This window comes from Bombina bombina, chromosome 2 (genome assembly GCF_027579735.1).
Source record: "Bombina bombina isolate aBomBom1 chromosome 2, aBomBom1.pri, whole genome shotgun sequence".
Classification (NCBI taxonomy): Eukaryota; Metazoa; Chordata; class Amphibia; order Anura; family Bombinatoridae; genus Bombina; species Bombina bombina.
Genome location: NC_069500.1, coordinates 1,077,471,718 through 1,077,498,910, shown reverse-complemented (window position 1 = coordinate 1,077,498,910; position 27,193 = coordinate 1,077,471,718). Strand labels below are relative to the sequence as shown.

Genomic DNA, 27,193 nt, shown 5'->3' with positions numbered 1-27,193 from the left:
GGACAACATCACGACTGTAGCTTACATCAACCATCAAGGGGGAACAAGAAGTTCCCTACCGATGTTAGAAGTTTCAAAAATAATTCGCTGGGCAGAGATTCACTCTTGCCACCTATCAGCTATCCATATCCAACTGGGAGGCGGATTTTCTAAGTCATCAGACTTTTCATCCGGGAGAGTGGGAACTCCATCCGGAGGTTTTTGCACAACTGATTCATCGTTGGGGCAAACCAGAACTGGATCTCATGGCGTCTCGCCAGAACGCCAAGCTTCCGTGTTACGGATCCAGGTCCAGGGATCCCAAGGCGACACTGATAGATGCTCTAGCAGCGCCCTGGTCTTTCAACCTGGCTTATGTGTTTCCACCGTTTCCTCTGCTCCCTCGACTGATTGCCAAGATCAAGCAGGAGAGAGCATCGGTGATTCTGATAGCACCTGCGTGGCCACGCAGGACCTAGTATGCAGATCTAGTGGACACGTCATCCTTTCCACCATGGTCTCTGCCTCTGAGACAGGACCTTCTACTTCAGGGTCCTTTCAACCATCCAAATATAATTTATCTGAGGCTGACTGCCTGGAGATTGAACGCTTGATTTTATCAAAGCGTGGCTTCTCCGAGTCAGTTATTGATACCTTAATACAGACACAAAAGCCTGTCACCAGGAAAATTTAACATAAGATATGGCGTAAATATCTTTATTGGTGTGAATCCAAGGGTTACTCATGGAGTAAGGTCAGGATTCCCAGGATATTATCTTTTCTCCAAGAAGGTTTGGAAAAAGGATTGTCAGCTTGTTCCTTAAAGGGACAGATTTCTGCTCTGTCTATTCTTTTGCACAAGCGTCTGGCAGATGTTCCAGACGTTCAGGCATTTTGTCAGGCTTTAGTTAGAATCAAGCCTGTGTTTAAACCTGTTGCTCCACCATGGAGCTTAAATTTGGTTCTTAAGGTTCTTCAAGGAGTTCCGTTTGAACCTCTTCATTCCATAGATATCAAACTTTTATCTTGGAAAGTTCTTTTTTCGGTAGCTATTTCCTCGGCTCGTAGAGTCTCTGAGCTATCTGCCTTATAATGTGATTCTCCTTATCTGATTTTTCATACAGATAAGGTAGTCCTGCGTACCAAACCTGGGTTCTTACCTAAGGTGGTATCTAACAAGAATATCAATCAAGAGATTGTTGTTCCATCCTTGTGTCCTAATCCTTCTTTGAAGAAGGAACGTCTATTACACAATCTGGACGTGGTCCGTGCTTTAAAGTTTTACTTACAAGCTACTAAAGATTTTCGTCAAACATCTGCTTTGTTTGTTGTCTACTCTGGACAGAGGAGAGGTCAAAAGGCTTCGGCAACCTCTCTTTCTTTTTGGCTAAGAAGCATAATCCGCTTAGCCTATGAGACTGCTGGACAGCAGCCTCCTGAAAGGATTACAGCTCATTCCACTAGAGCTGTGGCTTACACTTGGGCCTTTAAAAATGAGGCTTCTGTTGAACAGATTTGCAAGGCGGCGACTTGGTCTTCGCTTCATACTTTTTCAAAATTTTACAAATTTGATACTTTTGCTTCTTCGGAGGCTATATTTGGGAGAAAGGTTTTACAGGCAGTGGTTCCTTCCATTTAAGTACCTGCCTTGTCCCTCCCTTCATCCGTGTACTTTAGCTTTGGTATTGGTATCCCACAATTAATGGATGATCCGTGGACTGGATACACCTTACAAGAGAAAACACAATTTATGCTTACCTGATAAATTTATTTCTCTTGTGATGTATCCAGTCCACGGCCCGCCCTGTCATATTAAGGCAGGTAATTTTTAAATTTAAAATACAGTAACCACTGCACCCTATGGTTCCTCCTTTCTCGGCTTGTTTTCGGTCGAATGACTGGCTATGACAGTTAGGGGAGGAGCTATATTACAGCTCTGCTGTGGGTGTCCTCTTGCAACTTCCTGTTGGGAATGAGAATATCCCACAAGTAATGGATGATCCGTGGACTGGATACACCACAAGAGAAATAAATTTATCAGGTAAGCATAAATTGTGTTTTTTCCACTTTTTTTTTCATTGTCTTTTATTGTAGGATACGTGAACCTGCATGCAATATTCTATCTTCAGATTTTTGCGCTCATCAGGTTAACGCTAGAGCGAAAACAGTTTACTTTCAACTCATAATATGAGCACAACCTGACAAGCACACAAATCTTACTTCTAGCGCAATCAATGCCCAATTTGCACTTGTTTAGATACATAATGAAACAACTTTTGCAATATATTTTTATTACTTATTTTAACACATTTTCATGTAATTTAGATCTGGAAATGGAGCAATTTCTGCTGACTTCTCAAGGCTTACTCTGCTACATATTTGTCCCTAATTGGATTTATCCGATAACAACTGCAAAACAATGCCCTTTATACTAATATTATGACAGTGGCTAGCCTTGTTATCTGCAGATTAAAATCCAGATTGGCTCCACCAAATAAGGCAAATGGTGGGTGGAGTTTAGCTATAAAATAAAAAATATGCTGTAAAAAGATGTTCATTTGTTTTAGAAATAATGACTTGGCAACTGAAATGTAATTACAAGGTCCCTTTAATTCCTTCAAAAGGGTTAAATATTTCTTGTACTCCTGGATCACCCTCATTCACATGAGGATATGGCCAGTCATTAGAGACTACATATGTATGCATGCTTCTGTTTGACTCACAAGCTATATCTTCACGTGGAGGGGACAGGAGCACAATTTAGCAAAGGTTAAACACATAGTAAAAGATAGAAATGTGTTTAGCAATAAGAACAAAAATAGAGCATTTTATGTTTACACTATAATGTCTCTTTACAATTTGAGATGGAAACTGTATGACTTCTATGATATCCTGTGTACAGGTATATTCTTATGCAGTGTATTATGATTTTATGGTTTTCATTTCAGGTTTGTTGTGTATTTGGTATTTTGTAATAAGAAAGCTGAAAACAGAGCTATTTGTCTCATTTAGCATTTGAATTTGTGAGAATTAAAGGTAAATAAACATCAGATTAAACTTTCATGGTTCCCATAGAGCATTACATTTTTAGAGATTTTTCAATTTACTTCTATTAACAAATTTACTTCATTCTTTGTTATACTTTGTTATAAAGAATACCTAGGTAGGCTCAGGATCATACTGCAATAATTAGTTACATACTTCATGCACTTTAACACTACATAGCCATTTCACATGGTTTTTCTTTTTAATGGGTCACTGAATACCATCCACCTCATAGTTTTCAATCACAACTCGTACACACAATTCACATTTTCACTATCTAATATTTAAATCTTTTCTCCATCTATTCCTTTTTTCTTTGTTTAGTTTTTTTACTTACATACAATGTCATCTTGCAGTCATTTTTCATATTGTTTTAATAGATTTTTAACACTAGTTTTTATTTTTTATTGCTTAGGTTTATGGTTCGGATTAATGTGTCTTGTAAAATGTGAAATGTAAGGGACACATACTTTTCAAATGATTGCTTCTTGGAAATGAAGATATTGTATGATTTAAAATAATTCATGTATGTGAACACAAAGCTGTAGTTTTTGAAGCCATACATAAATGTGCTATGTAACGTTAATCAGAATTTAATGTATACTGAGTATAAATATATATTATATACAAGGAAGGTTACAAAGGGTTCATTATTATGATGTGTATATAAGCTATTAACCACATATGCAAGACGGCCCTGACAAGTAAGTAGCACGAAATGCGTAGGGTGTTGTGACTGCTGAGGTCTGTTGGCTTTTTTTCTGACAGTGACAATGAACATTGGTATTTTATTATGTACATTAAAAGTTGTTTTACTCCTCAGAAACCATTGTCTTCTGACTTCTTTGGTTATTATACAACAGGCTGAGGAGCAGCAATGCTATTATGTACTGAGTGTAGATTAATTAGCTTTTACAATTTGTCCAAAAAGTAATTAGAACAGTTATTTAACCTCTTGTTTGCCAGAAACACATAACATACATTTAACGTCACAGTTTCCAGTAACACAAAAGCACACACTCAAACAGAACAATGATTTAAAACATGCTTGCTAACAACAGATGCACAATATTTATTTAACACTTTGTCTAGTACAGGAACTCATCGGGTTTATTCATTGTTGCACAAAAACACTCTAAGCAGTTATTTAAACCCTTAATTCTCCAAAACATACACCACAATAATTTAAACCTTGAATTTATAGAACACACACAGTAGTGTAATTGGAGCATGAGCAACAGTGATCAATCTCTGTTATTATCCCTCCTTGTATAAATATGCTTTGTCTGCGAGAGCTGCATGTGGGGAGTTGAAAAGTTGGAAAGGAAGAAGAGAGTGCTTAACCTGGCTGCCTCATGGATATGGCAGCAAGGCAAAACTGACACGAGAATGTACAATTGCACAATGCAACGGGATAAGGTGCAGGTGTTATCCACAATACCTAACCACAGCCAATCTTCTGAAATCTTTAACTGGACTCTTGGCCCTTTTCCTAGCACAGGATGAGACTGATATACTACTATTACATGACATTTTGCCTCTGTGACAAGCATATCAAGCTAAAAGAGAGTAGAACTGTACACTACTAAACAAGTATATATTTTAAGCTTTGTTCATTCTCATTTGAGTGCATCTCTCTATTTTATTTTTGGCATGCAAATCACTCTGGGTTTTGTCACCCAAACAGTAATAAGGAGAAACCAAACAATTGCGGATATGCCTAGAGGGATGCAACTCTACCTCACTAACAAGAACCACCAATGATAAAACATACATCCATGGTTGGCTACTTTCCCTAGTTCAGATGAGAATTGCCTAGCATTTTGATGCTGTACTCATTTGAATGATTCTTTAAAAACCAATATTATTATTTTTTGGTACCATTGAGCTCTGTCACTAACTACTAGTCAAGCTCTGGCTGAAATTTAGCACTATTTTGTAAAAATTTACAAAAAGTTAAGAACTGTTGCAAAAGTATTATAATTTTGTATTGTTTATTGTCAAAACTTAGATCATTCCTAGATCACTTCCTTTAAACTATGTGTGCTGTGGTCTAAAAGAAGCCAGGCTTAAAGGAGAAAGTATCCTGAAATTGAAGTCACTGTGCAGTATTAACCTGTAAACAATCAGGCTCAGGTATGCAACATATATTGGCCTCTATTTATCAAGCTGTCAACCGCAAATACGCTGGAATTCCGCAGCGTATTTGTGGCAAGACTGATTCGCCGTAGTTATCAAACCCTACAGACCGGCAAAAGTAGAATTTAGTGACGTAACATACGATCCGCCGGACTCAGTCCGACACATATCGATGGTTACGTCACTACAGATGTTACGAACGCAAGTTAGGCACAATCTGACTACTTTTGGTAGTTATCAAAAAAACTAGCAGGTACGCTACTATTCCGGCCCAGCATACCTGGTTTTCAATCTGCCGACCTGGAGGCAGTGGATGCCATAGGAATCAATGGGAGTCGGAAAGCAGCAAAAGCTTATGTTCGCTGCTGCCCGATATCCCATTGATTCCTATGGGAATGTCTACACCTAACACCCTAACATGTACCCCGAGTCTAAACACCCCTAATCTGCCCTCCCTTCACCGCCGCCACCTACATTATACTTATTAACCCCTAAACCGCCGCTCCCGGATCCCACCGCCACCTACATTATATGTATTAACCCCTAAACCACCTCTCCCGGACCCCGCTGCAACTAAATAAAATGTTTAACCCCTAAACCGCTGCTCACGGACCTAAACTGCCGCTCACGGACCCCGCCGCCACCTACATTAAATTTATTAACCCCTAATCTGACCCCCCCTACACCGCCGCCACCTACATTAAATTTATTAACCCCTAATCTGACCCCCCTACATCAGCCAATAGGATTTTTCCTACCTTAATTCCGATTGGCTGATAGAATTCTATAAGCCAATCGGAATTCAAGGGACGCCATCTTGGATGACGTCATTTATAGGAACCGTCATTCGTCGGGTAGTCATTGTTCTGGATGGATGCTCCGCGTTGGATGTCTTCAAGATGGAGCCGCTCCTCGTCGGATGGATAAAGATAGAAGATGCCGCCTGGATGAAGACTTCTGTCCGTCTGGAGGACCTTCGCCCAGCTTCGTTGAGGACTTAGGCTCGGTTGGGTGAAGACGTCTCAAGGTAGGGTGATCTTCAGGGGGGTAGTGTTAGGTTTTATTAAGGGGGTATTGGGTGGGTTTTAGAGTAGGGTTGGGTGTGTGGGTGGTGGGTTGTAATGTTGGGGGGTATTGTTTTTTTTTTTACAGGTAATAGAGCTGATTACTTTGGGGCAATGCCCCGCAAAAGGCCCTATTTGTAACTTAGGTTAGGTATTATTTTACAGGTACTTTTGTATTTATTTTAACTAGGCAGCTATTAAATAGTTAATAACTATTTAATAACTATTGTACCTAGTTAAAATAAATACAAACTTGCCTGTAAAATAAAAATAAATCCTAAAATAGCTGCAATGTAACTATTAGTTATATTGTAGCTATCTTAGGGTTTATTTTATAGGTAAGTATTTATTCTTAAATAGGTATAATTTATTTCATGATAGGAATATTTATTTAAATTAATTTAAATTATATTTAAGTTAGGGGGTGTTAGGGTTAGGGTTAGACTTAGGTTTAGGGGTTAATAAATTTAATATAGTGGCGGCGACGTTGGGGGTGGGAGATTAGGGGTTAATAAATTTAATGTAGGTGGCAGCGGTATATGGGGGTTAGATTAGGGGTTAATAAATTTCATGTAGGTGGCGGCGGGGTCCGTAAGCGGCAGTTTAGGGGTTAAACATTTTATTTAGTTGCGGCAGGGTCCGGGAGCGGGGGTTTAGAGGTTAATACATATAATGTAGGTGGTGGTGGGCTCTGGGAGTGGCGGTTTAGGGGTTAAACACTTTATTTAGGTGCGGCGGGGTCCGGGAGAGGCAGTTTAGGGGTTAAACACCTTAATAGAGTTGCGGTGGGCTCTGGGAGCGGAGGTTTAGGGGTTAATAACTTTATTTAGGTGCGGTGGGCTCCGGTAGCGGCGGTATAGGGGGTAAAACAGTATAGTATAGTGTGGGTGCTTAGTGACAGGGTAGCAAGAAAATTGCGAATAACCTGATGAGCAGCGAGATCGATGACTGTTAGTTAACAACAGTCCGCTGCTCATCGCTCCGTACTTAGTGCGCTGCTTTTTGACAGCTTTCTTGATAACTTTGGCGAACGTATTCTGGTCCGCGGCAGTGATGTTAGGCGATCTTAGGCGAGCGTATTGGTGCCGTCGAATGCAAGAAAGTCAACGGCTTGATAACTAGAGGCCATTATGTCATTGCTGGCTAGGAGAGGTTCTAGGAAAAGCTTTCACATTTTCATTGATTGTTCTTTATATTCTATACACAGTAACATCTTACATCCATAGGTCATATGCACAAGCATGCAGACACTTAATATACATTTAGTAAAGTATAAGCTACAAATGGTCTTGCCCCTAATTATTACTTCTTATTGTTTGGGTCTGAGAATGTTGATTTATTGCCATAAAATTCAGCCTGATACTCTTTAAAATGTTTCTTATGTTTTTCTTTATCTTAAGAGAAATGGTTCAGAATATCACTTCTATACAATTACAAAAAATATAAATAATCATGAAGTTAGTTTTTAACATTTCTGCTGGTGTTACTATTTTCTAAACTTTATTTTTTTCTAAATCTTTTTTCTTTTGGATTCTTTATCCTATTCTAAATATTATAGGGATATGAAACCCAATTTTTTTCTTTCATGATTCAAAAAGAGCATGCAATTTTAACCTCTATCTGAACCATGAAAGAAATAAATTGGATTTCATATCATTTTATGATATAACATCTCTTTATTATATTATATATTATATATTTTTTTGTTATTCAACACAGAAATTAATGTGGTTTACTTATTTTTTTTAACACTTGCACATCCCCTTGAGCTATTTATCACTTGCAAAATTATTTCTATGTCGTCATTCTGGACTGGTATATAAGGTAATTTCCTTGTCTAAATTTTTAAAACTTTAAAGTGAGTCTGGTTAGAGAGATTCCAGCAACACAAATACAGCAGCCCACATGACAAATAAATCCTGACTGTAGTACACATTTTTGAGCAAGTCTAATGGATGCAGTGTGTGCTCGTTGCTGTTCTGTTTTGCTGGTTGTAATCTTATTGTCAATCAGGATTTGTTTTGTTGTCCCAAGCAAAGACATAAAATGGCTTAACATCTGTACTTCTCGGAACAATGATCATGTTTGGGCAGGAACAAAAAAAAGTGAAGTGAATTGGTAACATTCTCAGATGCTGTTGGAAAAGTTGCTAAATACAAAGTCAGCATCCAAAATGAGACAAAATGATTTCACTGCTGAATCTGTTGGTCGGCGCTTTACTGTCTCATTTAGTTTGCTATGTTTGTTGATGTGCTACAGTTTCCGGTGGTCCATTTACTCATTGTCTCTACTCTTTAGTATTGTTTGTTTAAGATCACAAAGGATGAGCATATAAAAACATCTAGCCACACATCTAGTGACAATTCTAAATCAAGCTGGCGCTATAGAGAACTTGAAACTTTAGAACTCATTGTTTTCAGTAAGGCCTTTTTTCTAACCAATTTGCTGAGGCTGATACAAAATCATGGATTTCTGTCTACTTGTAGACTGTGTGTCTGCAAGTGAATCAGTGCTATAAATGACATTATCACATTCCATATTGAAACAAAATCCTCTCTTTCTAAATATGTCTTCTATTTGCTTCATGATGTTTGAAAGCAATAATCACAGCTGTTCTATTTGTCTTGGGGAAAAGACAAATCAAAGTACTTCATTCAACCAATCAGTAGTTTTCTTCATTTTAACCTAAGAAAAAAAGAGGAACTCAAACCAACTTCTATTTAGGTTTGGGAAAAACTCAGTAATTCACTTCAGATTTAAAGGGACAGTCAACACCAGAATTTGTGTTGTTTTAAAAGATAGATAATCCCTTTATTACCCATTCCCCAGTTTTGCATAACCAACACAGTTATAATAATACACTTTTTACCTCTGTGATTAACTTGTATCTAAACATCGTCTGACAGCCCCCTGATCACATGACATTTTATTTATTATCTATTGACTTTCATTTTAGCCAATTAGTGCAGTGTCTGCCACAATCCACGGGCATGCTCACAATGTTATCTATAGGGTTTACCTGAACTAGCTCTCCCCTGCTGTGAAAAGCAAATACAAAAGCATGTGATTAGAGGCGGCCTTCAAGGGCTTAGAAATTATCATATGAGCCTTCCTAGGTCTAGCTTTCAACTAAGAATACCAAAAGAACAAAGCAAAATTGATGATAAAAGTAAATTGGAAAGCTGTTTAAAATTACATGCTCTATTTGAAACATGAAAGTTTTTTTTGGACTTAACTGTCCCTTTAAGGGGCATTGTGCGCGTTTTTGATTCAACTAAAAATGTAATTAGACTTTTGTTGTTGTTGTTTTTGTTTTCGTGTTTGTTCTATAATAGTTTTTCCTGTGTTGAATAAACCTACATCAGACTTGCAGAGTCTTGTCCTGTTACATCAGTACACCTGTGCGTTCCTATAACTCTCTAAGAATAAACACTTCATTGTAAAAGATTCTTTTTGGCTACTTTCATTAGAACCTGAACAACTTTTAGTTAAAAAATAAACTCAAAAATGAATTTCCCATAAAAGGTTAAATTAGGCACATTGAATAAAATGCAATGTAATTTCATTATTTATTTTTGCCTTTTTTTCATGTAATCTAAAAAATTTTTTTTTTTTTTTTTTACTACCTCAGAATGGCTTGAGTGACTTTCTTGAGTTTATTTTATTCCTGTCCCTAATTGGCCACAGAAAAGTACATAATATAAAACCCACTTTTCAAGGGTTGTGCCCCCATCCCAAAGAAATAGAAAGCTCAGAATACTTTGCTAATAAAATAACACTTTAAAAGATTCATTTTTTTATGCAGAGCTTTTAAATGTAGTGACTGATTTCTGATGCATATATAAAAACTACATAAATGTCTGTTTACCCTATTTCACTAATTAATATTGTAATAAATGTAATTTTGTTATTTCACATGCATGATAAAAACTTAGTGCCTGCATTCTCTCCTTAAAAGGACATGAAACCCAAATTATTTCTTTCATGGTTTAGAAAGAGTATGCAATTTTATAAAACATTCTAATTTACTTCTATTATCTAATTTGCTTCATTCTCTTGATATCCTTTGCTGATAAGCATATCTAGATAGGCTCAGTAGCTGCTCATTGGTGGCTGCACATAGATGCCTCGTGTGATTGGCTCATCCATGTGCATTGCTATTTCTTCAACAAAGGATATCTAAAGAATGAAGCAAATTAGATAATAGAAGAATATTGGAATGCTGTTTAAAATTGTATTATCTTCCTGAAACATGAAAGACAAAATTTGGGTTTAGTGTCCCTTTAGGTGTGCTGCCCAAAAGAAGGGGGGTCACAGTCAGCTCCTCAAAAGAAGGGGGTGCCACAGTCAATCTTCAAGCAAAATAAGATTTTTTTATTATTTTTTTTAAAGGATATGGAATTTAAAAAAAAACACAAACAATCATCTCAATAGAGACTCTGATGAATAGAAACAAATTAAAAGATTTCATTAATATAAATATAATTTCATTATATTTGAATTTTTTCTTTTTTCTTTTTCTTCTTCTTTTTTTTTCTATTTTCATTAAATCTTAGATTTCATTTGTATAATACACACATTGGCCCTCATAAAACTCCCCAGTAATAGTGATAATTCCAATTTTTAGCTTTTTAAAGGGACACTGAACCCAAATTTTTTCTTTTGTGATTCAGATAGAGCATGCAATTTTAAGCAACTTTCTAATTTACTCCTATTACCAAATTTTCTTCATTCTCTTGGTATCTTTATTTGAAATGCAAGAATGTAAGTTTAGACGCCGGCCCATTTTTGGTGAATAACCTGGGTTATTCTTGTTGATTGGTGGATAAATTCATCCACCAATAAAAAAAGTGCTGTCCAGAGTCTGAACCAAAAAAGAAGCTTAGATGCCTTCTTTTTCAAATAAAGATAGCAAGTGAACGAAGAAAAATTGATAATAGGAGTAAATTAGAAAGTTGCTTAAAATTGCATGCTCTATCTGAATCACGAAAGAAACAATTTGGGTTCAGTGTCCCTTTAAGTTTCATCATAGGGAAAATATAATATGGAATCCAGTATTAGATAAGGAAGTACAAATTATAATTACCACTTTGTCTCTGTGAAAATTGTACAAGTTTCTTTAATATTAAACGGTTGTATAACATTTTATATATGTTTTTTTAAGATACCGCTCACACACTCATTGTTAGGTACTGAAGATTTTCTTTAAGTGACTTTTTCTCCACCATTACTTAAGAGATCGAATCAATTTATTTAAGATGTTTGCTCCTTGTCTTTTATTGTTGCACAAGCACATGAGGTTATTGGTTCTTTAAAAGCTTTTTCAGTTTGGTATTAGGAAACAAAGAATTCACACAATGCTTTAACTCAAGGTGGAGAATAGAGTTAAAGCTATGATTTGTTAACTGGCTGGGACAAAACCCTCAGCTCATTTCTCAAAGCAAAAGACATAAAAAGAATGCTATTTTTTTCTGGTGTCTTTATTTGTCTCTAACCTTTTCGTACACTTCAAAGCCCAGTTCTTGCTAACACCCATTTCCAAGCACGTCTAGTAATATTTTCATAAGAATATTGAATTTTAGTTATCTTTCCATAGTTTGTAATACAGCTGATTTATATCTATTATATATTTTAATAGAAGGTATATTTTCTCATGGATTAGTTTTATAATATGGGTTATATTTCTGTACATATATTCTAAACTAGATATTGTATTCCAACACTAGTCTTTGTTTCACATAGAATAAGAATCCCACATTTACAAGTAATTATTTTGAAAAGGTATTATATTCTTGTCATTCCAATTAATTCATCACACTTGGCTCCAAGCTCATTAGCATTTTAAATTGATTCGATGCCCCTGTCAAATGGATGTAAAGATTTCTTAGATTTTTAAGAAGATTATTTCACTGATGACCACCCAGCATATACTTACACAATTATAATTAGGCATTAATATAATTACTTCTGAAGTGACATTGAGATTCTGGTATTCCAGGCCAAAAGCATAAGCTTATAAATGGCATACTCTTTCCCATGTGAATTTTCAAACATTTTTTCTCACAGTCAGTTATATTAACGTACAACAATGAAGGTGTTATATACCCTTTTATGTACTTATGCACCTTTAGACGTAAAAATACCAACTCAACAAGCTAATTATTAAGTAACTGATAATATATATATATATATATATATATATATATATATATATATATATATATATATATATATATATCTTAAAGTCATATTTGTTTTATTTATTGTATTTTAAAGAGGGAATTGTAATACATTTAATAATTTGGGGGATTTTTTCTTCATAAAAACAGCAAAGTATCCATCATGAATACACCAGATCCGGGCAAGTAAAACTCTTATGCATAGCATAGGGGCCATGTTGGTATTATTATATTTATTTTTTTCTATTTTGATCTTATAATATGGGTTTACTTGTATAAACATGAAGTAGTGAGGATAAACAAATTAGAAAGACAAAGGTAACATAATATGAGCACCAGTAATCATATAAAGAGACATACAATTGAATGGATTAGGTTAGAGGAAGAGTGTTATTGTCTTTCATGAGATCCAACCTTTAACCTTATCTGAAAACATTTTACAGGTATATTTTGAAAGTTATCTTTTGTGCTCTGGTTTTCAAACTCTATTAATTAATGAAAACATACTTGTATGTAAACAGACATTAAATATCAATGCTCTAGGACTATATAAGACATTATTTATGATTACACAAGTGCCACAAAAATATATATGTACCTAGAAGCATAAACATAGGTTAGTGCCAGATTGGACATACATCAGCTAATTGCAGAGAAAAGGACCAAGAAACTTGCCCAACTTCAGCTGTCTGCTACATGGATGGATTACATGGGTTGGTGCTGTTTGTTGTAGATAGGAAAAGTTTAAAAGGATACTAAACCCACATTTTTTATTTCATGATTCAGATAGATCATGCAATTTTAAGCAACTTTCTAATTTATTCCTATTATCAATGTTTCTTTGTTATCTTTATTTGAAAATGCAATGTAAGGTTAGGAGCCAGCCCAATTTTAGTTGAGCACCTGGGTAGAGCTTTCTGATTGGTTTGCTACATTTAGCCACCAATCAGCAAGCACTACCCAGGTGCTGAACCAAAAATGGGTCGGCTCTTAAGCTTACATTCTTGCTTTTCCAAATAAAGATAGCATGAGAATGAAGAAAAATTGATTATAGAAGTAAATTAGAATGTTGCGTAAAATTGCATGCTCTATCTGAATCATGAAAGAAAAAAATTGGGTTTAGTATCCCTTTAAAGAGAAGCATAAGATCACAGTTAAGTATAATATCATAAAATAATCAGAGTAGCAGCACCACTGAAGAAGCAATTCCCATCTTTATTCAGGAGTACAGCAAAATACACAACGTTTTGGGCTACAAGCCCTTAATTATGTCAAACTTTGTGTGTTTTGCTCTGCTCCTGAATAAAGATGGAGATTCTACATCAGTGCTGCTACTCTGATTCTTTTATTTGTTGTGGGACTGCTGTGTTATCCTTAGTAGTTTGCACGCTGTTTATGTGGACCTACGAGTGCTGGACATTTTTTGTGATTTATAATTATTATATCCTGCACCCATGCAGTGCATATAGTGTCATGCTGTCACTGTGTTAATGCTAAAAAAATCTTTTCAATGTTCAGACGCAAACCTTAGGGAAGTGAGGCAAATAAAAATCATTAGATGTCCACAATGCAGGCTATTATTTGGATTGTTTAAAATCTCCAAAGTGCAGAACATTAAATAAAACTTAGACACCCCATTCCAATCCATTAGAATTTGCCATGCTTCTCTTTAGTTTAATTGGAATGAAGTCGGTGATGGATTGTTCTTAGTCCAAAGTATTTGTTTTGTGGGGTGAAGAAAAATTCAAAACTACATAAAACTGGTATTACTTATGGAATGGAATGGCCTCAAAGTATAAATACCTCTCAAAAACCTGTTAAAACACTTTGTGCATATTTTCAAATGGATTGGAACATACCCATTCAATTAGTGTCAATATCACTTTAAAACATCTCTTGAGAAATAACCTCTGTCATTTTAAAGGGTTTACCTTAACCTTTTTTATGCAAAAATATTACTTACATGTTTCCTTTTGCCCTTTCCTGTAAATTTTAGAAAATGTTTGGCTTTAAAGTCGCTTCATTAATGTACTGTACAATGTTGTTAATTGTCTTTAGAGTTATTATACCCGTATTTCCAATGGGATAAATAAATATAGCAAAATAAAAACTGGCAAATTATCATAAGATAAAAAAAAAGGTTGTACAAATAAAAATAATTGTCAGACACGTGTCAGCATGTCAGAATTGTTAATGTTTGTACAAGGAGACTGGATTTAAACCAACATATTTATACTATTGAAGGACACGTTCCTTTGTTCTTCTTAATCTCAAGATGAGCCACTCTGTACATTAATTTATTCAGAGGAGACTATAAGTAAAATATATTTTCAGTACAAGTGGTAAAACAAATATAGAAAAACATGCCAGGAATATACATAAGACTAATGATTATCATAATGTCTGGGATATGCATAAATGTAATGATTGCCATTAGTTATAATATTATATTTATTTTATCAAATATTTCTTACATTTCTCACACTGACAGTAAATATTATAAACATTTAGGGCTAGATTACAAGTGGAGCGCTAATTTATCACGTCCTTGTAAACTGGCAAATTTGCTTGTTTGCGGGTGCGTGATAAATAACCAGCCATTACAAATGGCTGGTTACTGCTACCGCAAGATTGCGGTAGCAGTTAGCGCTCATAAAATCAACCAGAGATCCGATTTCTAGTTCATGTTATAAATTTCCCCCAATTGCCCTTAAAATTAGGAATAGTGTGCCTTTATTAAAATAAAAAAAAAATGTAGCATCTTTAATTCTATTAAAAATAACTGTATGAAGCAGTTTTTTGGGATTAATGTTGGCGAGTGTGGGGTGTTTAAATATATATGTATATGCTTACATAGATATACATGTATGTGTTAATACGTGTATGTACACATAAAGACAAATAAATATATACATATAAAAGCATATACATATATATTTCAATCTGCTGCCCATCGCTGCGTGACTTACTGCCTTCACTACGCTAGGTTCTCATGCCGTGTCTCATGGCTTAAGAACAAGGCTCCGATTGGAGCCTATGGAAGCGGACTCTCATGAGCGCAAAGCTCCTGTGCAATTATTATTATCGGTTATTTGTAGAGCGCCAACAGATTCCGCAGCGCTAATGCAAACGCAAGCTCGCGTTCACATTGCACCTAACTTGTATTACAAGGGCAAATTTGGCAAAAGAGATATTTTGCACTCCACTTCTAATCTATAATAAGCAACAATAAATATATTGTCTTTCATTTATATATTTTTATTTATTTTAATATAACTTGTTCAAATGTTACATATTATGAATATTTGGAAGTTGTTCTATTTTTATTATTGTTCTGTACATTGTTGACTGGTCCTTTAATCAATATATGTATTTTTTATTTTATGTACATATATTATTAAACATTGGGGTCTATTGCCAAAGCTCCGACTTTCCAAACAAATAAATAAAAAAAATTAAAGTTGGATTGAGTTTTGCTTAGTTAGGTGCTTCATGGTGGAACAAAGTTACATTAGTAACAACATTTTACATTTAATGAAATTAAAAATGATCTGGTTTGGTTTTAAATTAATCAACTTCAATAGACCAATAATCAGTTAACATTAAACTACTGCAAATACTTTTCAAACCAACTTGTAAACTTACTTAGGGCTAGATTACAAGTGGAGCGCTATTTAGCACTCCCACTTTCGTGTTAACTTTGCTAGATGGAGGCTTTTTGCATGCTTTACATTGCGTTCATATTCCAAGTTGAAAGTAAAAAGTTTGGGCACAAGTGAAAGCCGATGCTCGCAAACAAATTGACTTCTTAAATTCGCAATCACGTTACCGTATTCCCCCATAGACTTCAATAGAGTGTGCAAACTGGAAAAAAGAAATACTCACACGCTTACCCAATCATGTTTATTCAAGTGTGCAAAACCTGACATGAATTATGAATATTTCACATTTTCAATGTTCTTCACTCACAGTAGAATGTCTTTTTTTATTGTAAATACACACACACATATATATATATATATATATATATATATATATATATATATATATATATATATATATATATATATATATGTATACCTATACCTGTATATCTGGTTTTATACATGTATATCTAGTCCTAAAGCTTCTGATTGGTTGTAATTTCCTCAGGCTAAATAATAAAGAAAACTGTAGCACAAAATATGGACAGTTAGAGACTTAAACAAATATAATGTAGTAAAAGTGAACTCAAAATTATAAATTATATTTAATGCATACTTTCCATGTCTCTCAAAGGCACTGAAATTATTTCCTTGCATTCTCCCATTTAACCTAAGGACAGTAATGACAATTTTCAACATATCTTGTCATTCTATAAAGCTCACAATTACCACTGCCTCAAGTAAGAAATTTAAGACTATGGGGCATATTTATCAAGCTCTGTATGGCTCGCCGGGAACAGAAGTTATGAAGCAGCGGTCTAAAGACCGCTGCTCCATAACTTGTCCCACCGCTCTGAGGCAGCAGACAGAAATCAACAGAAATCAACCCGATCAAATACGATCGGGTTGATTGACACCCCCTGCTAGCAGCCGATCGGTCTACAAATCTGCAGGGGGCAGTATTGCACCAGCAGTTCACAAGAACTGCTGGTGCAATGATAAATGCCGAGAACGTATGCTGTTGGCATTTGTCGATGTGCAGCGGACATCATCCGCTATATCGGATCATGTCCTCTCGCACCATCATAAATAGGCCCCTATAGGGCTAGATTACAAGTGGTGCACTAACATTAGCACGCAGTATTGACAATTAGCACCAGCGTTAATTTGAGAACGTACTACAAATTGAAAGTAAATGCATGCGCACAAGTGCAAACTAAATTTGCGCTCATCGGTTAGTGTGACTGAAGTCCTCACGAATATGTTTAGGAATAAATAAAAAGTTTCACAAAACACAACATAAAAACATTAAACAATACTTAACACTCACTCACATATACACTATCTAATAAAAAATATACATATAAATATTAAAGGGATACTAAACCCAACATTTTTCTTTCATGATTCCGATAGAGCATGCAATTTTAAACAACTTTCTAATTTACTCCTATTATCAATTTTTCTTTGTTCTCTTGTTATCTTTATTTGAAAAAGCAGGAATCTAAGCTAAGGAGTCGGACCATTTTTGGTTCAGCACCCTGGATAGCGCTTGCTGATTACAGTACATTGATTTAGCCACCAATCAGCAAGCACAACCCAAGTGCTGAACCAAAAATGGTCCAGCTCCTTAGCTTAGATTCCTGCTTTTTCAAAATTGAACATGAAAAAAAGGTGTATATCAATTAACTCTAACCATGTTAAACCACAAATACATGAATATATATGCAATTTATTTATTTTATGCAAATAACATTACAATCCCCGTGCACAGTCTCTCTCTAATTGTTTATCATGCAGAGATTTGTTGACATAGGAATTAATGAATCCTTTAGTGCTGACACAATATATTATATATATATATATATATATATATATATATATATATATATATATATATATATATATATATATATATATATATATATATATACAGTATATATATATATGTGTGTGTGTGTGTGTGTGTATGTGTATGCATGTGTATTTATGTATTTATATACATACACATATAAACACATATATACACATGTACACACACATACAGACACACACATATATATCCTATATAATAAAAGTAGAGACAGCACGAGGACAAACACACCTGGCCTTTGAGTCCCTAACTGAAGATCTGCGCTGCGGCAGAAGTGGGTGTGGGCGGGCGTGACCTGGGGGCTTGGTCGTACATGAAGGGGCATGGTCGGGCATGAAGGGGGCGTGGCCAGGCGCGCGATAGATGGAAGAGGGGAGAGAGATAGAGAGGGGGAGAGAGACAGCAAAAGAGAGGGGGAGAGAGAAAGCAAAAGGCAGGGGGGAGAGAGATAGCAAAAGAGAGGGGGACAGAGACAGCAAAAGAGAGAAGGGGAGAGAGACAGCAGAAGAGAGGGGGAGAGAGACAGCAAAAGAGAGGGGGGAGAGAGACAGCAAAAGAGAGAGGGGGAGAGAGACAGCAAAAGAGAGGGGGGATAGAGACAGCAAAAGAGAGAGGGGGAGAGAGACAGCAAAAGAGAGGGGGAAAGAGCGCAAAAGAGAGGGGGAGAGAGAGCGCAAAAGAGAGGGGGGAAGAGAGAGCGCAAAAGAGGGGGGAAGAGAGAGCGCAAAAGAGGGGGGAGAGAGAGAGCGCAAAAGAGAGGGGGTAAGGGCGCAAAAGAGAGGGGGGAGAGCGCGCAAAAGAGAGGGGGGAGAGAGACAGCAAAAGAGAGAGGGGGAGAGAGACAGCAAAAGAGAGGGGGGGAGAGACAGCAAAAGAGAGGGGGGGAGAGACAGCAAAAGAGAGGGGTGGAGAGAGACAGCAAAAGAGAGGGGGATAGAGACAGTAAAAGAGAGAGGGGAGAAAGACAGCGAAAGAGGGGGGGGAGAGAGCGCAAAAGAGAGGGGGGAGAGAGAGCGCAAAAGAGAGGGGGGAAGAGAGAGCGCAAAAGAGGGGGAGGGAGAGAGCACAAAAGAGAGGGGGGGAAGAGCGCAAAATAGAGGGGGGAAGAGCGCAAAAGAGAGGGGGGAAGAGCACAAAAGAGAGGGGGGAGAGAGAGCACAAAAGAGAGGGTGGAGAGAGCGCAAAAGAGAGCAGTGGAGAGAGAGTGCAAAAGAGAGGGGGAGAGAGAGCGCAAAAGAGAGGGGGTGAGAGAGCGCAAAAGAGAGGGGGAGAGAAAGCGCAAAAGAGAGGGGGAGAGAGAGCGCAAAAGAAAGGGTGGGAGAGAGAGCGCAAAAGAGAGGGGAGAGAGAGCATAAAAGAGAGAGGGAGAGAGAGCGCAAAAGAGAGGGAGAGAGAGAGCGGGGAGAGAGCACAAAAGAGATTGGGGAGAGAGCACAAAAGAGAGGGGGAGAGAGAGAGTGCAAAAGAGAGGGGGAGGGAGAGCGCAAAAGAGAGGGGGAGAGAGAGAGTGTAAAAGAGAGGGGGAGAGAGAGCGCAAAAGAGAGGGGGATAGAGAGAGCACAAAAGAGAGGGGAGAGAGAGAGCACAAAAGAGAGGGGGAGAGAGAGAGCGCAAAAGAGAGGGGGAGAGAGAGAGCGCAAAAGAAAGGGGAGAGAGAGAGAGCAAAAGAGAGGGGGGATAGAGACAGCAAAAGAGAGAGGGGGAGAGAGACAGCAAAAGAGAGGGGGAAAGAGCGCAAAAGAGAGGGGGAGAGAGAGCGCAAAAGAGAGGGGGGAAGAGAGAGCGCAAAAGAGGGGGGAAGAGAGAGCGCAAAAGAGGGGGGGAGAGAGAGAGCGCAAAAGAGAGGGGGTAAGGGCGCAAAAGAGAGGGGGGAGAGAGCGCAAAAGAGAGGGGGGAGAGAGACAGCAAAAGAGAGAGGGGGAGAGAGACAGCAAAAGAGAGGGGGGGGAGAGACAGCAAAAGAGAGGGGGGGGGAGACAGCAAAAGAGAGGGGTGGAGAGAGACAGCAAAAGAGAGGGGGATAGAGACAGTAAAAGAGAGAGGGGAGAAAGACAGCGAAAGAGGGGGGGAGAGAGCGCAAAAGAGAGGGGGGAGAGAGAGCGCAAAAGAGAGGGGGGAGAGAGAGCGCAAAAGAGAGGGGGGAAGAGAGAGCGCAAAAGAGGGGGAGGGAGAGAGCACAAAAGAGAGGGGGGAAGAGCGCAAAAGAGAGGGGGGAAGAGCGCAAAAGAGAGGGGGGAAGAGCACAAAAGAGAGGGGGGAGAGAGAGCACAAAAGAGAGGGTGGAGAGAGCGCAAAAGAGAGCAGTGGAGAGAGAGTGCAAAAGAGAGGGGGAGAGAGAGCGCAAAAGAGAGGGGGTGAGAGAGCGCAAAAGAGAGGGGGAGAGAAAGCGCAAAAGAGAGGGGGAGAGAGAGCGCAAAAGAAAGGGTGGGAGAGAGAGCGCAAAAGAGAGGGGAGAGAGAGCATAAAAGAGAGAGGGAGAGAGAGCGCAAAAGAGAGGGAGAGAGAGAGCGGGGAGAGAGCACAAAAGAGATTGGGGAGAGAGCACAAAAGAGAGGGGGAGAGAGAGAGTGCAAAAGAGAGGGGGAGGGAGAGCGCAAAAGAGAGGGGGAGAGAGAGAGTGTAAAAGAGAGGGGGAGAGAGAGCGCAAAAGAGAGGGGGATAGAGAGAGCACAAAAGAGAGGGGAGAGAGCACAAAAGAGAGGGGGAGAGAGAGAGCGCAAAAGAGAGGGGGAGAGAGAGAGCGCAAAAGAAAGGGGAGAGAGAGAGAGCAAAAGAGAGGGGGGAGAGAGAGAGCACGCAAAAGAGAGGGGGGAGGGAGAGAGCGCAAAAGAGAGGGGGGAGAGAGAGCGCAAAAGAGAGGGGGGGAGAGAGAGAGCGCAAAAGAAAGGGGGAAGAGACAGAGCGCAAAATAGAGGGGGAGAGAGAGAGAGCTCAAAAGAGAGGGGGGAGAGAGCACAAAAGAGAGGGGGCAGAGAGAGAGCTCAGAAGAGAGGGGGGAGAGAGAAAGCTCAAAAGAGAGGGGGAGAGAGAGAGCAAAAGAGAGGGGGAGGGAGAGAGCGCAAGAGGTGGTACCACCGCTGTACTGCAAAAAATGGCCTATGTGAACGGGCTTTAGGACTAGTATATATATATATATATATATATATATATATATATATATATATATATATAAGGTTAATAGAAGGGAAGGGCGCACAGATCTGGGTGTAGTATGTTATAGTATCAAAGGAAAAGCGGACATTCATGTGCAGTATACACTCAATTGGTAAAACCCCAAGCAATATGAGGTAAGGAACTGGCGTGGAGGCTATATCAAGCCTTATGTGGCATCCAGCGATGCTGTTCACTGCTTAGGATCTCTCCCCAGTGTTGAAATGTACTTCCTCCCTGATAGTCCTTTTCATCTGTTTTGTTAGCCTGTTTCCGTCTCCTCTATCCCCCACAAGATGCTAGTTGATCACAAACTTACCATACTTAGTTGAACTTTGGGACCTTCCACTTCCTCCAGCTCTTTATGAACCCCAAGACTGCATCTTTATTGCGCACAGCTGCAGGTTGTGGGGAGAAGTAGCCCTCCCTCCACGTCGCTTCCTGGAGAGCTGAAAAGTTCTGTAAGTTCTGATTTGCAGCTTACAAAACTTTTCAGCAGACCCATATATGAGAAAACAGCATATTCCCTTTTTTACCACAACAACTTTCCTCAATAAAGTAGGTTTGGGTAGATCTGAATATGGAAAGGGGGTCAGAAATTTGATTTTTTAAAAATTATATAATTGCTTAATTGTAAATTCTTACTTAGTATATTTAGACATGTAGCTACTATTTTAAAGCTAAAGCATTTTTACAAGGATAGGATAACCTCAGGAATCTATGGCTGTGGATTTTCAGCTCTGCATTCTTATCAGCATTACATTACATCCTTGGGACCAGAAATAAACAGACCAATATATAGTAACGAGTATATAAACTGGTTCCTAACCTTGTTATACTATTGGTGGTAAAAAATCCAACAAAACTCAAAGTATGAGAAAAAGCCTTCTTGTAGGTGCCAACCTAATTACATCAATTAAAAACGATTTTTTTCTTATTTGCATAAAATGATGTGGCAAATTGTTGTGAAATTTTTTTAGTTAATTATGTTCCTTGATAGTTAATATGTAGAATATTTTACATTGCATATTCCCTGATTTATTTCCCTTTTCCTGTATGCTAATTGTAAATTCTTTTATTTGAATAATGATTACCAGCTTTTTTTAACTTTGTTTTTTTTTAATTTGTAAACAATATTAATAGTGATAATAAATAAAATTATAATATAATTCACAAGTATACAACAATTATAAATTATAAAGCAAAATTTAAATATTCTAATTTGTTAATAAATGCACAACTAGTCACTGGTTAAAGGGACAATCAAGTAATTTGTTTTTTCTCCCATCAGTGAGAAAGAGAAATACATTTTAAACAACTTTTCAATCTACTAATTTGTATCATTTGCTTGGTTTCCTTTGTTGAAAAGCATACCTAGGTAGGCAGAAAAGTACTACTGGGAGCTAGATGCTGATTGGTGGCTGCACATATTTGCCTCTTGTCATTGGGTCACTAGGTGTGTTCAGCTAGCTCCCAGTAGTGCATTGCAGCTCATTCAACAAAGAATACCAAATGCATTAAGCAAATCTAATAATATGTGAATCATGAAAGAAAAAAATTGGTTTTGTGACCCTTTAAAGTCCAGCTGGGGAAATATACTGAACTGCCACTACTAAAAAGTACACATTGAGCCAATCAGGATTGGTATATACAAATATCCACCAGTCACTGGCAGTGTCTTGCTTCAGAACATGCACAGTGAGCAGATTAATTTAACATATTTCTGCAGTAGTAAAGTGTTCTGACTAATAAGAGAACTTAGAATGTCTCTTTAAATATTAGGATAATATTAATTCCTTAGTAACGGATTTAGTTGACCTATTTTACATGCTTAAATGCCTATACATAAAGGCACAACATGTATACAATGTGATTGTTGCCAATTTTATTGCGTGATTCACCAATCTTTATTCACACTGAAATCAACTAAAATTGATGTAATGAAAATATTTGTTTCACAGAATGATGTATATATATTTTTTTTAATTTAAAGAGAATTGGGTTTTTATCCTCATTTCATTTTCATCATTATTACTGTATTATTCATAATATCTTTATCTGTTCCTTGTTTGTTTGTTTGGGGTGTTTTTTTTGGGGGGTGCTATTTAACAAAATTTTAAAATGTATTTGCACATACTGGTATAATATTTATTATTTTCTGTTTGACCTGCTGTGACATCGTTTTCCATACATGACAACTCGTCCTTGTAAACTTATAAAGTAATACATTATTTTGCTACTTTTGCTGAGGGTTTTCTGAGGACCTTCACTCTAATTTGCTAATAATATAAAGCTAGTCACCTCTATCATTACATTCAACACTTCGTTAAAGTGGCATCAATTCATCAAAGCTCTTTATCTGACAGCCAACCTCATGTGACTCTTTTAGAGGTGAGCTAGCAAGACAGAGCTTGTGTCTTATTTACTCTTCCATTGTGTATACACATTGTAAAGCAATAAGACCAACAAACCACGGTGAGCTATAACAACTATGGCAATGTTAAGGATATTTCTAAAGCTCATGTGTGTCATTAGTGTAATGCAATACTTCACTCAAGTCCTCCTATAACTACATACATGGGTGGTCTCTAGCAATGCAGTGAGAATACAGCAGAGATATGACTCATGATTATGTCACACAGTCACACAAATGTCAAAATTGCCTGGATGTCCAATTTAAAAATATTGAAAATTACTTTGTTAACATCTTATAAAGTAAAGAAAGTGTAACAGACAATTTCAAAAAGTCAGTGTTGTTGTAGCTTTCTTAGGGTTTATTTTATATGTAAGTATTTAGTTTTAAATAGGAATAATGTAGTTAATGATAGTAATTTTATTTAGATTTATTTAAATTATATTTCAATTAGGGGTTGTTAGGGTTAGGGATAGACTTAGGTATAGGGGTTAATAAATTTAATATAGTGGTGGTGATGTTGGGGGCGGCAGATTAGGGGTTAATAAGTGTAGGTAGGTTGTGGCGACATTGGGGGTGGCAGATTAGGGGTTAATAAATATAATGTAGGTGTTGGCGATGTTTGGGGCAGCAGATTAGGGGTTAATAAGTATAATGTAGGTGGCAGCGATGTCCGGAGTGGCAGATTAGGGGTTAATAAGTATAATGCAGGTGTCGGCGATGTCGGGGGTGGCAGATTAGGGGTTAATTATTGTAAGATTAGGGGTGTTTAGACTCGGGGTTCATGTTAGGGTGTTAGGTGTAAACATAAAATGTGTTTCCCCATAGGAATCAATGGGGCTGCGTTACTGAGGTTTACGCTGCTTTTTGGCAGGTGTCAGACTTTTTCTCAGCCGGCTCTCCCCATTGATGTCTATGGGGAAATCGTGCACGAGCACGTACGACCAGCTCACCGCTCACTTAAGCAGTGCTGGTATTGGAGTGCGGTATGGAGCTCAATTTTGTTCTACGCTCACTTCTTGCCTTTTTATGGCCGGGTTTGTAAAAACCCGTAATACCAGCGCTGTAGGTAAGTGAGCGGTGAGAAAAAACTGCTTGTTATCACCGCACAGCTCATAACGCAAAACTCGTAATCTGGGCGTAAATTAGTACTTTTCATTGAGACAATTCAACAATGATGTTCCAATTAATCAGAAAACGCCTATTTAGGCAGAATTTTTACATGAATATTTAACTTGTCTACAGAAGCCATTGCATTTGCTTCTTCTAAAGGAAAAGAAAGGGTTCATACCAGGCAAAAAGCCTACTCTAACAAGATAAATAAAACAATTCTGTTGTAACAAAATAAGAGATGTAGAGATTATTTTACTACTTTTGTTTTTAATACTTAAAGGGACGTTAAACCCAATTTTTTCTTTCATAATTTAGGTAGAACATGCAATTTTAAAAAAAAATTCCAGTTTCCTTCTATTATCAAATGTCCTTCATTCTCTTGGTATCATTTGTTGAAAAAGCAGCAATGCACTGGTTTCTAACTAAACACATGGGTGAGCCAATGACAATCGGTAAATATATGCAGCCACCAATCAGCAGCTAGAACCTAGGTTCTTTGCTGCTCCTGAGCTTTCCTAGATAAACCATTCAGCAAAGGATAACATGAGAAGGAAGTAAATTAAATAATATAAGTAAATTGGAAAGTTGTTTAAAATTGTACGCTCTGTCTGAATCATGAATGTCTAATTATGACTTTACTGTCCCTTTAATTTCTGTTGCACTTTTATAAATAACATCCACCATCAGTTTGCGCACTTTTTAAGATTAAATGGCCCTTTTTCTGCATTCATGTTTTCCTTACAAAATAATATTAGTTATGAATTTAGAGATCTAAATCATGTAATTTTGAATCTTTGTCTCATGATGCTGCTATTCAGGATCTAGCATTATTGTGAGTTCCTTGTCTCTCACACCGTCAGAATTCACTTACACTCAGTTCTCCTTTGATAAATAGCCCTGAAAAAACACGTCAACTGAAGCCTTTACGTGTGAAGTAAGCCATCCATGTGACTTCACAGGTCATGTTAGAAGGGCGTTCTAGGTCATCGAGATCTGTTTACATTTCAACTTCAGTGCTATTTTGTGTTTGCTAGACCCACCAGTAAAGTTGATGCATCGTTTGTAGTGATTAAAAGAAATTAGGCCAATGTAGATTGTAAAAATACTAATACATCAGCATGAATAGAACCTCAACTCTGCAACAATAAACTATAAATTATATATAAAAAAATATTAATAAGTGAGTTGGAGGCATAATGTCATGCTTCATAGCAGTATGTGCAATGTATGTGTCTTTATTGCTTGGCTTATGCTTTCATTCCTGATTAATTCCATTTGCCACTGACCTGGATTGGAATGTTGTAGATTTCATATTCATTTGTATAAAAAATATGAGTCATTAGCTGGTTATATTTTCCTTTCTTAACAATGTATATGACAAATTCTCCCTACACAAGACAAGTGATATTTTTTGTTTTGGTTTATGTTTTTTTGCTGCTAAAGGTGGAAATAAACTGAAAAGCCAACCATTTCGTCTTAACTGGGCTTGGATTTCATTAGAGAAGGATTACTACATTGTAGATGAAGACTCAAAGTTTCTGGAGGTGACTCTTAGACGCAGAGGATACCTAGGAGAAACGTCCTTTATAAGTAAGTATATTTTTATTCGTTGTACAGAATATTGGTTTAATATATCATTAAAAAACAAACAAAACAAAAAAACAGTTTTTAATTAAAAAACAAAACAGATATTATTATTAATATTATTTATTTGTATAATGCCACAAAATTCCGTAGCGCTGGGTACAAAGATAGGGGTATACAATGACAAGGGTTTGTGATAAAATACAAAACATTACAAACTAAACAAATCTAGTACAGGAGGAAGAGGGCCCTGCTCCGGAGAGATCACAGTCTACAGGTTGAGGGGGCAGAGACATAAGGTTTGGGGTGGTTTGTCACATGGATTGCAGTTGTAGCAGTGAGTCAGGCAGTTCAAGAATTATTTTGGTTAGGATGAGAGATGGAGAGATGGTAAGCCTCTCTGAATAGGTATCTTTTCAAGGAGCGTCTGAAGCTATACAAGGTTGGAGACAGTCTTATGGAGTGGGGTAGAGAGTTCCAGAGGACAGGAGCAGCACATGAGAAGTCTTGGAGATGGGAGTGGGATGTAAAGATAAAAGTAGAGAGACGTAGGTCAGAGGTTGATCGAAGAGGACGGGATGGGGAATATTTGGAGATGAGAGAGGAAATGTAGTTGGGAGTTAGACGGTTGAGTGCTTTGTAAGTTAGGGTTAATACTTTAAATTGTATTCTGGAGTGTATGGGGAGCCAGTGTAGAGACTGGCAGAGTGGAGCAGCTGATGTAGATCGTAACTTAGGTGGATGAGTCTAGCTAAGCATTCCTAATAGATTGGAGGGAGGAGAGGCTGTGTTTGGGAAGGCCATTTAGAAGTAGATTGTAATAATCAATGCGTGAAAAAATGAGGGAATTAATTCATATTTTTGTAGTTTTTTGAGTAAGAAAGGGACGAATTCTGGAAATGTTGCATAGGTGTGCACGGCAGGATTTTCTAAGCGCTTGTATATGTATGAGCATACATAAAACATTTCTAAAGAGATCATGAAAATGACTTGTCTATTTCCTGAGATAT

General features: G+C 37.3%; 1 protein-coding gene across 1 annotated transcript in view; it reads left to right on the top strand.

Moving 5' to 3' along the window:
* Positions 1–27,193, top strand: part of FREM3 (FRAS1 related extracellular matrix 3) — a 79,805-nt gene that overhangs the window by 16,321 nt on the left and 36,291 nt on the right. The window contains exon 3 of the mRNA XM_053700212.1: positions 26,043–26,189. Coding sequence (XP_053556187.1) covers positions 26,043–26,189 — 147 coding nt within the window. The remainder of the gene's footprint in view (positions 1–26,042; positions 26,190–27,193) is intronic.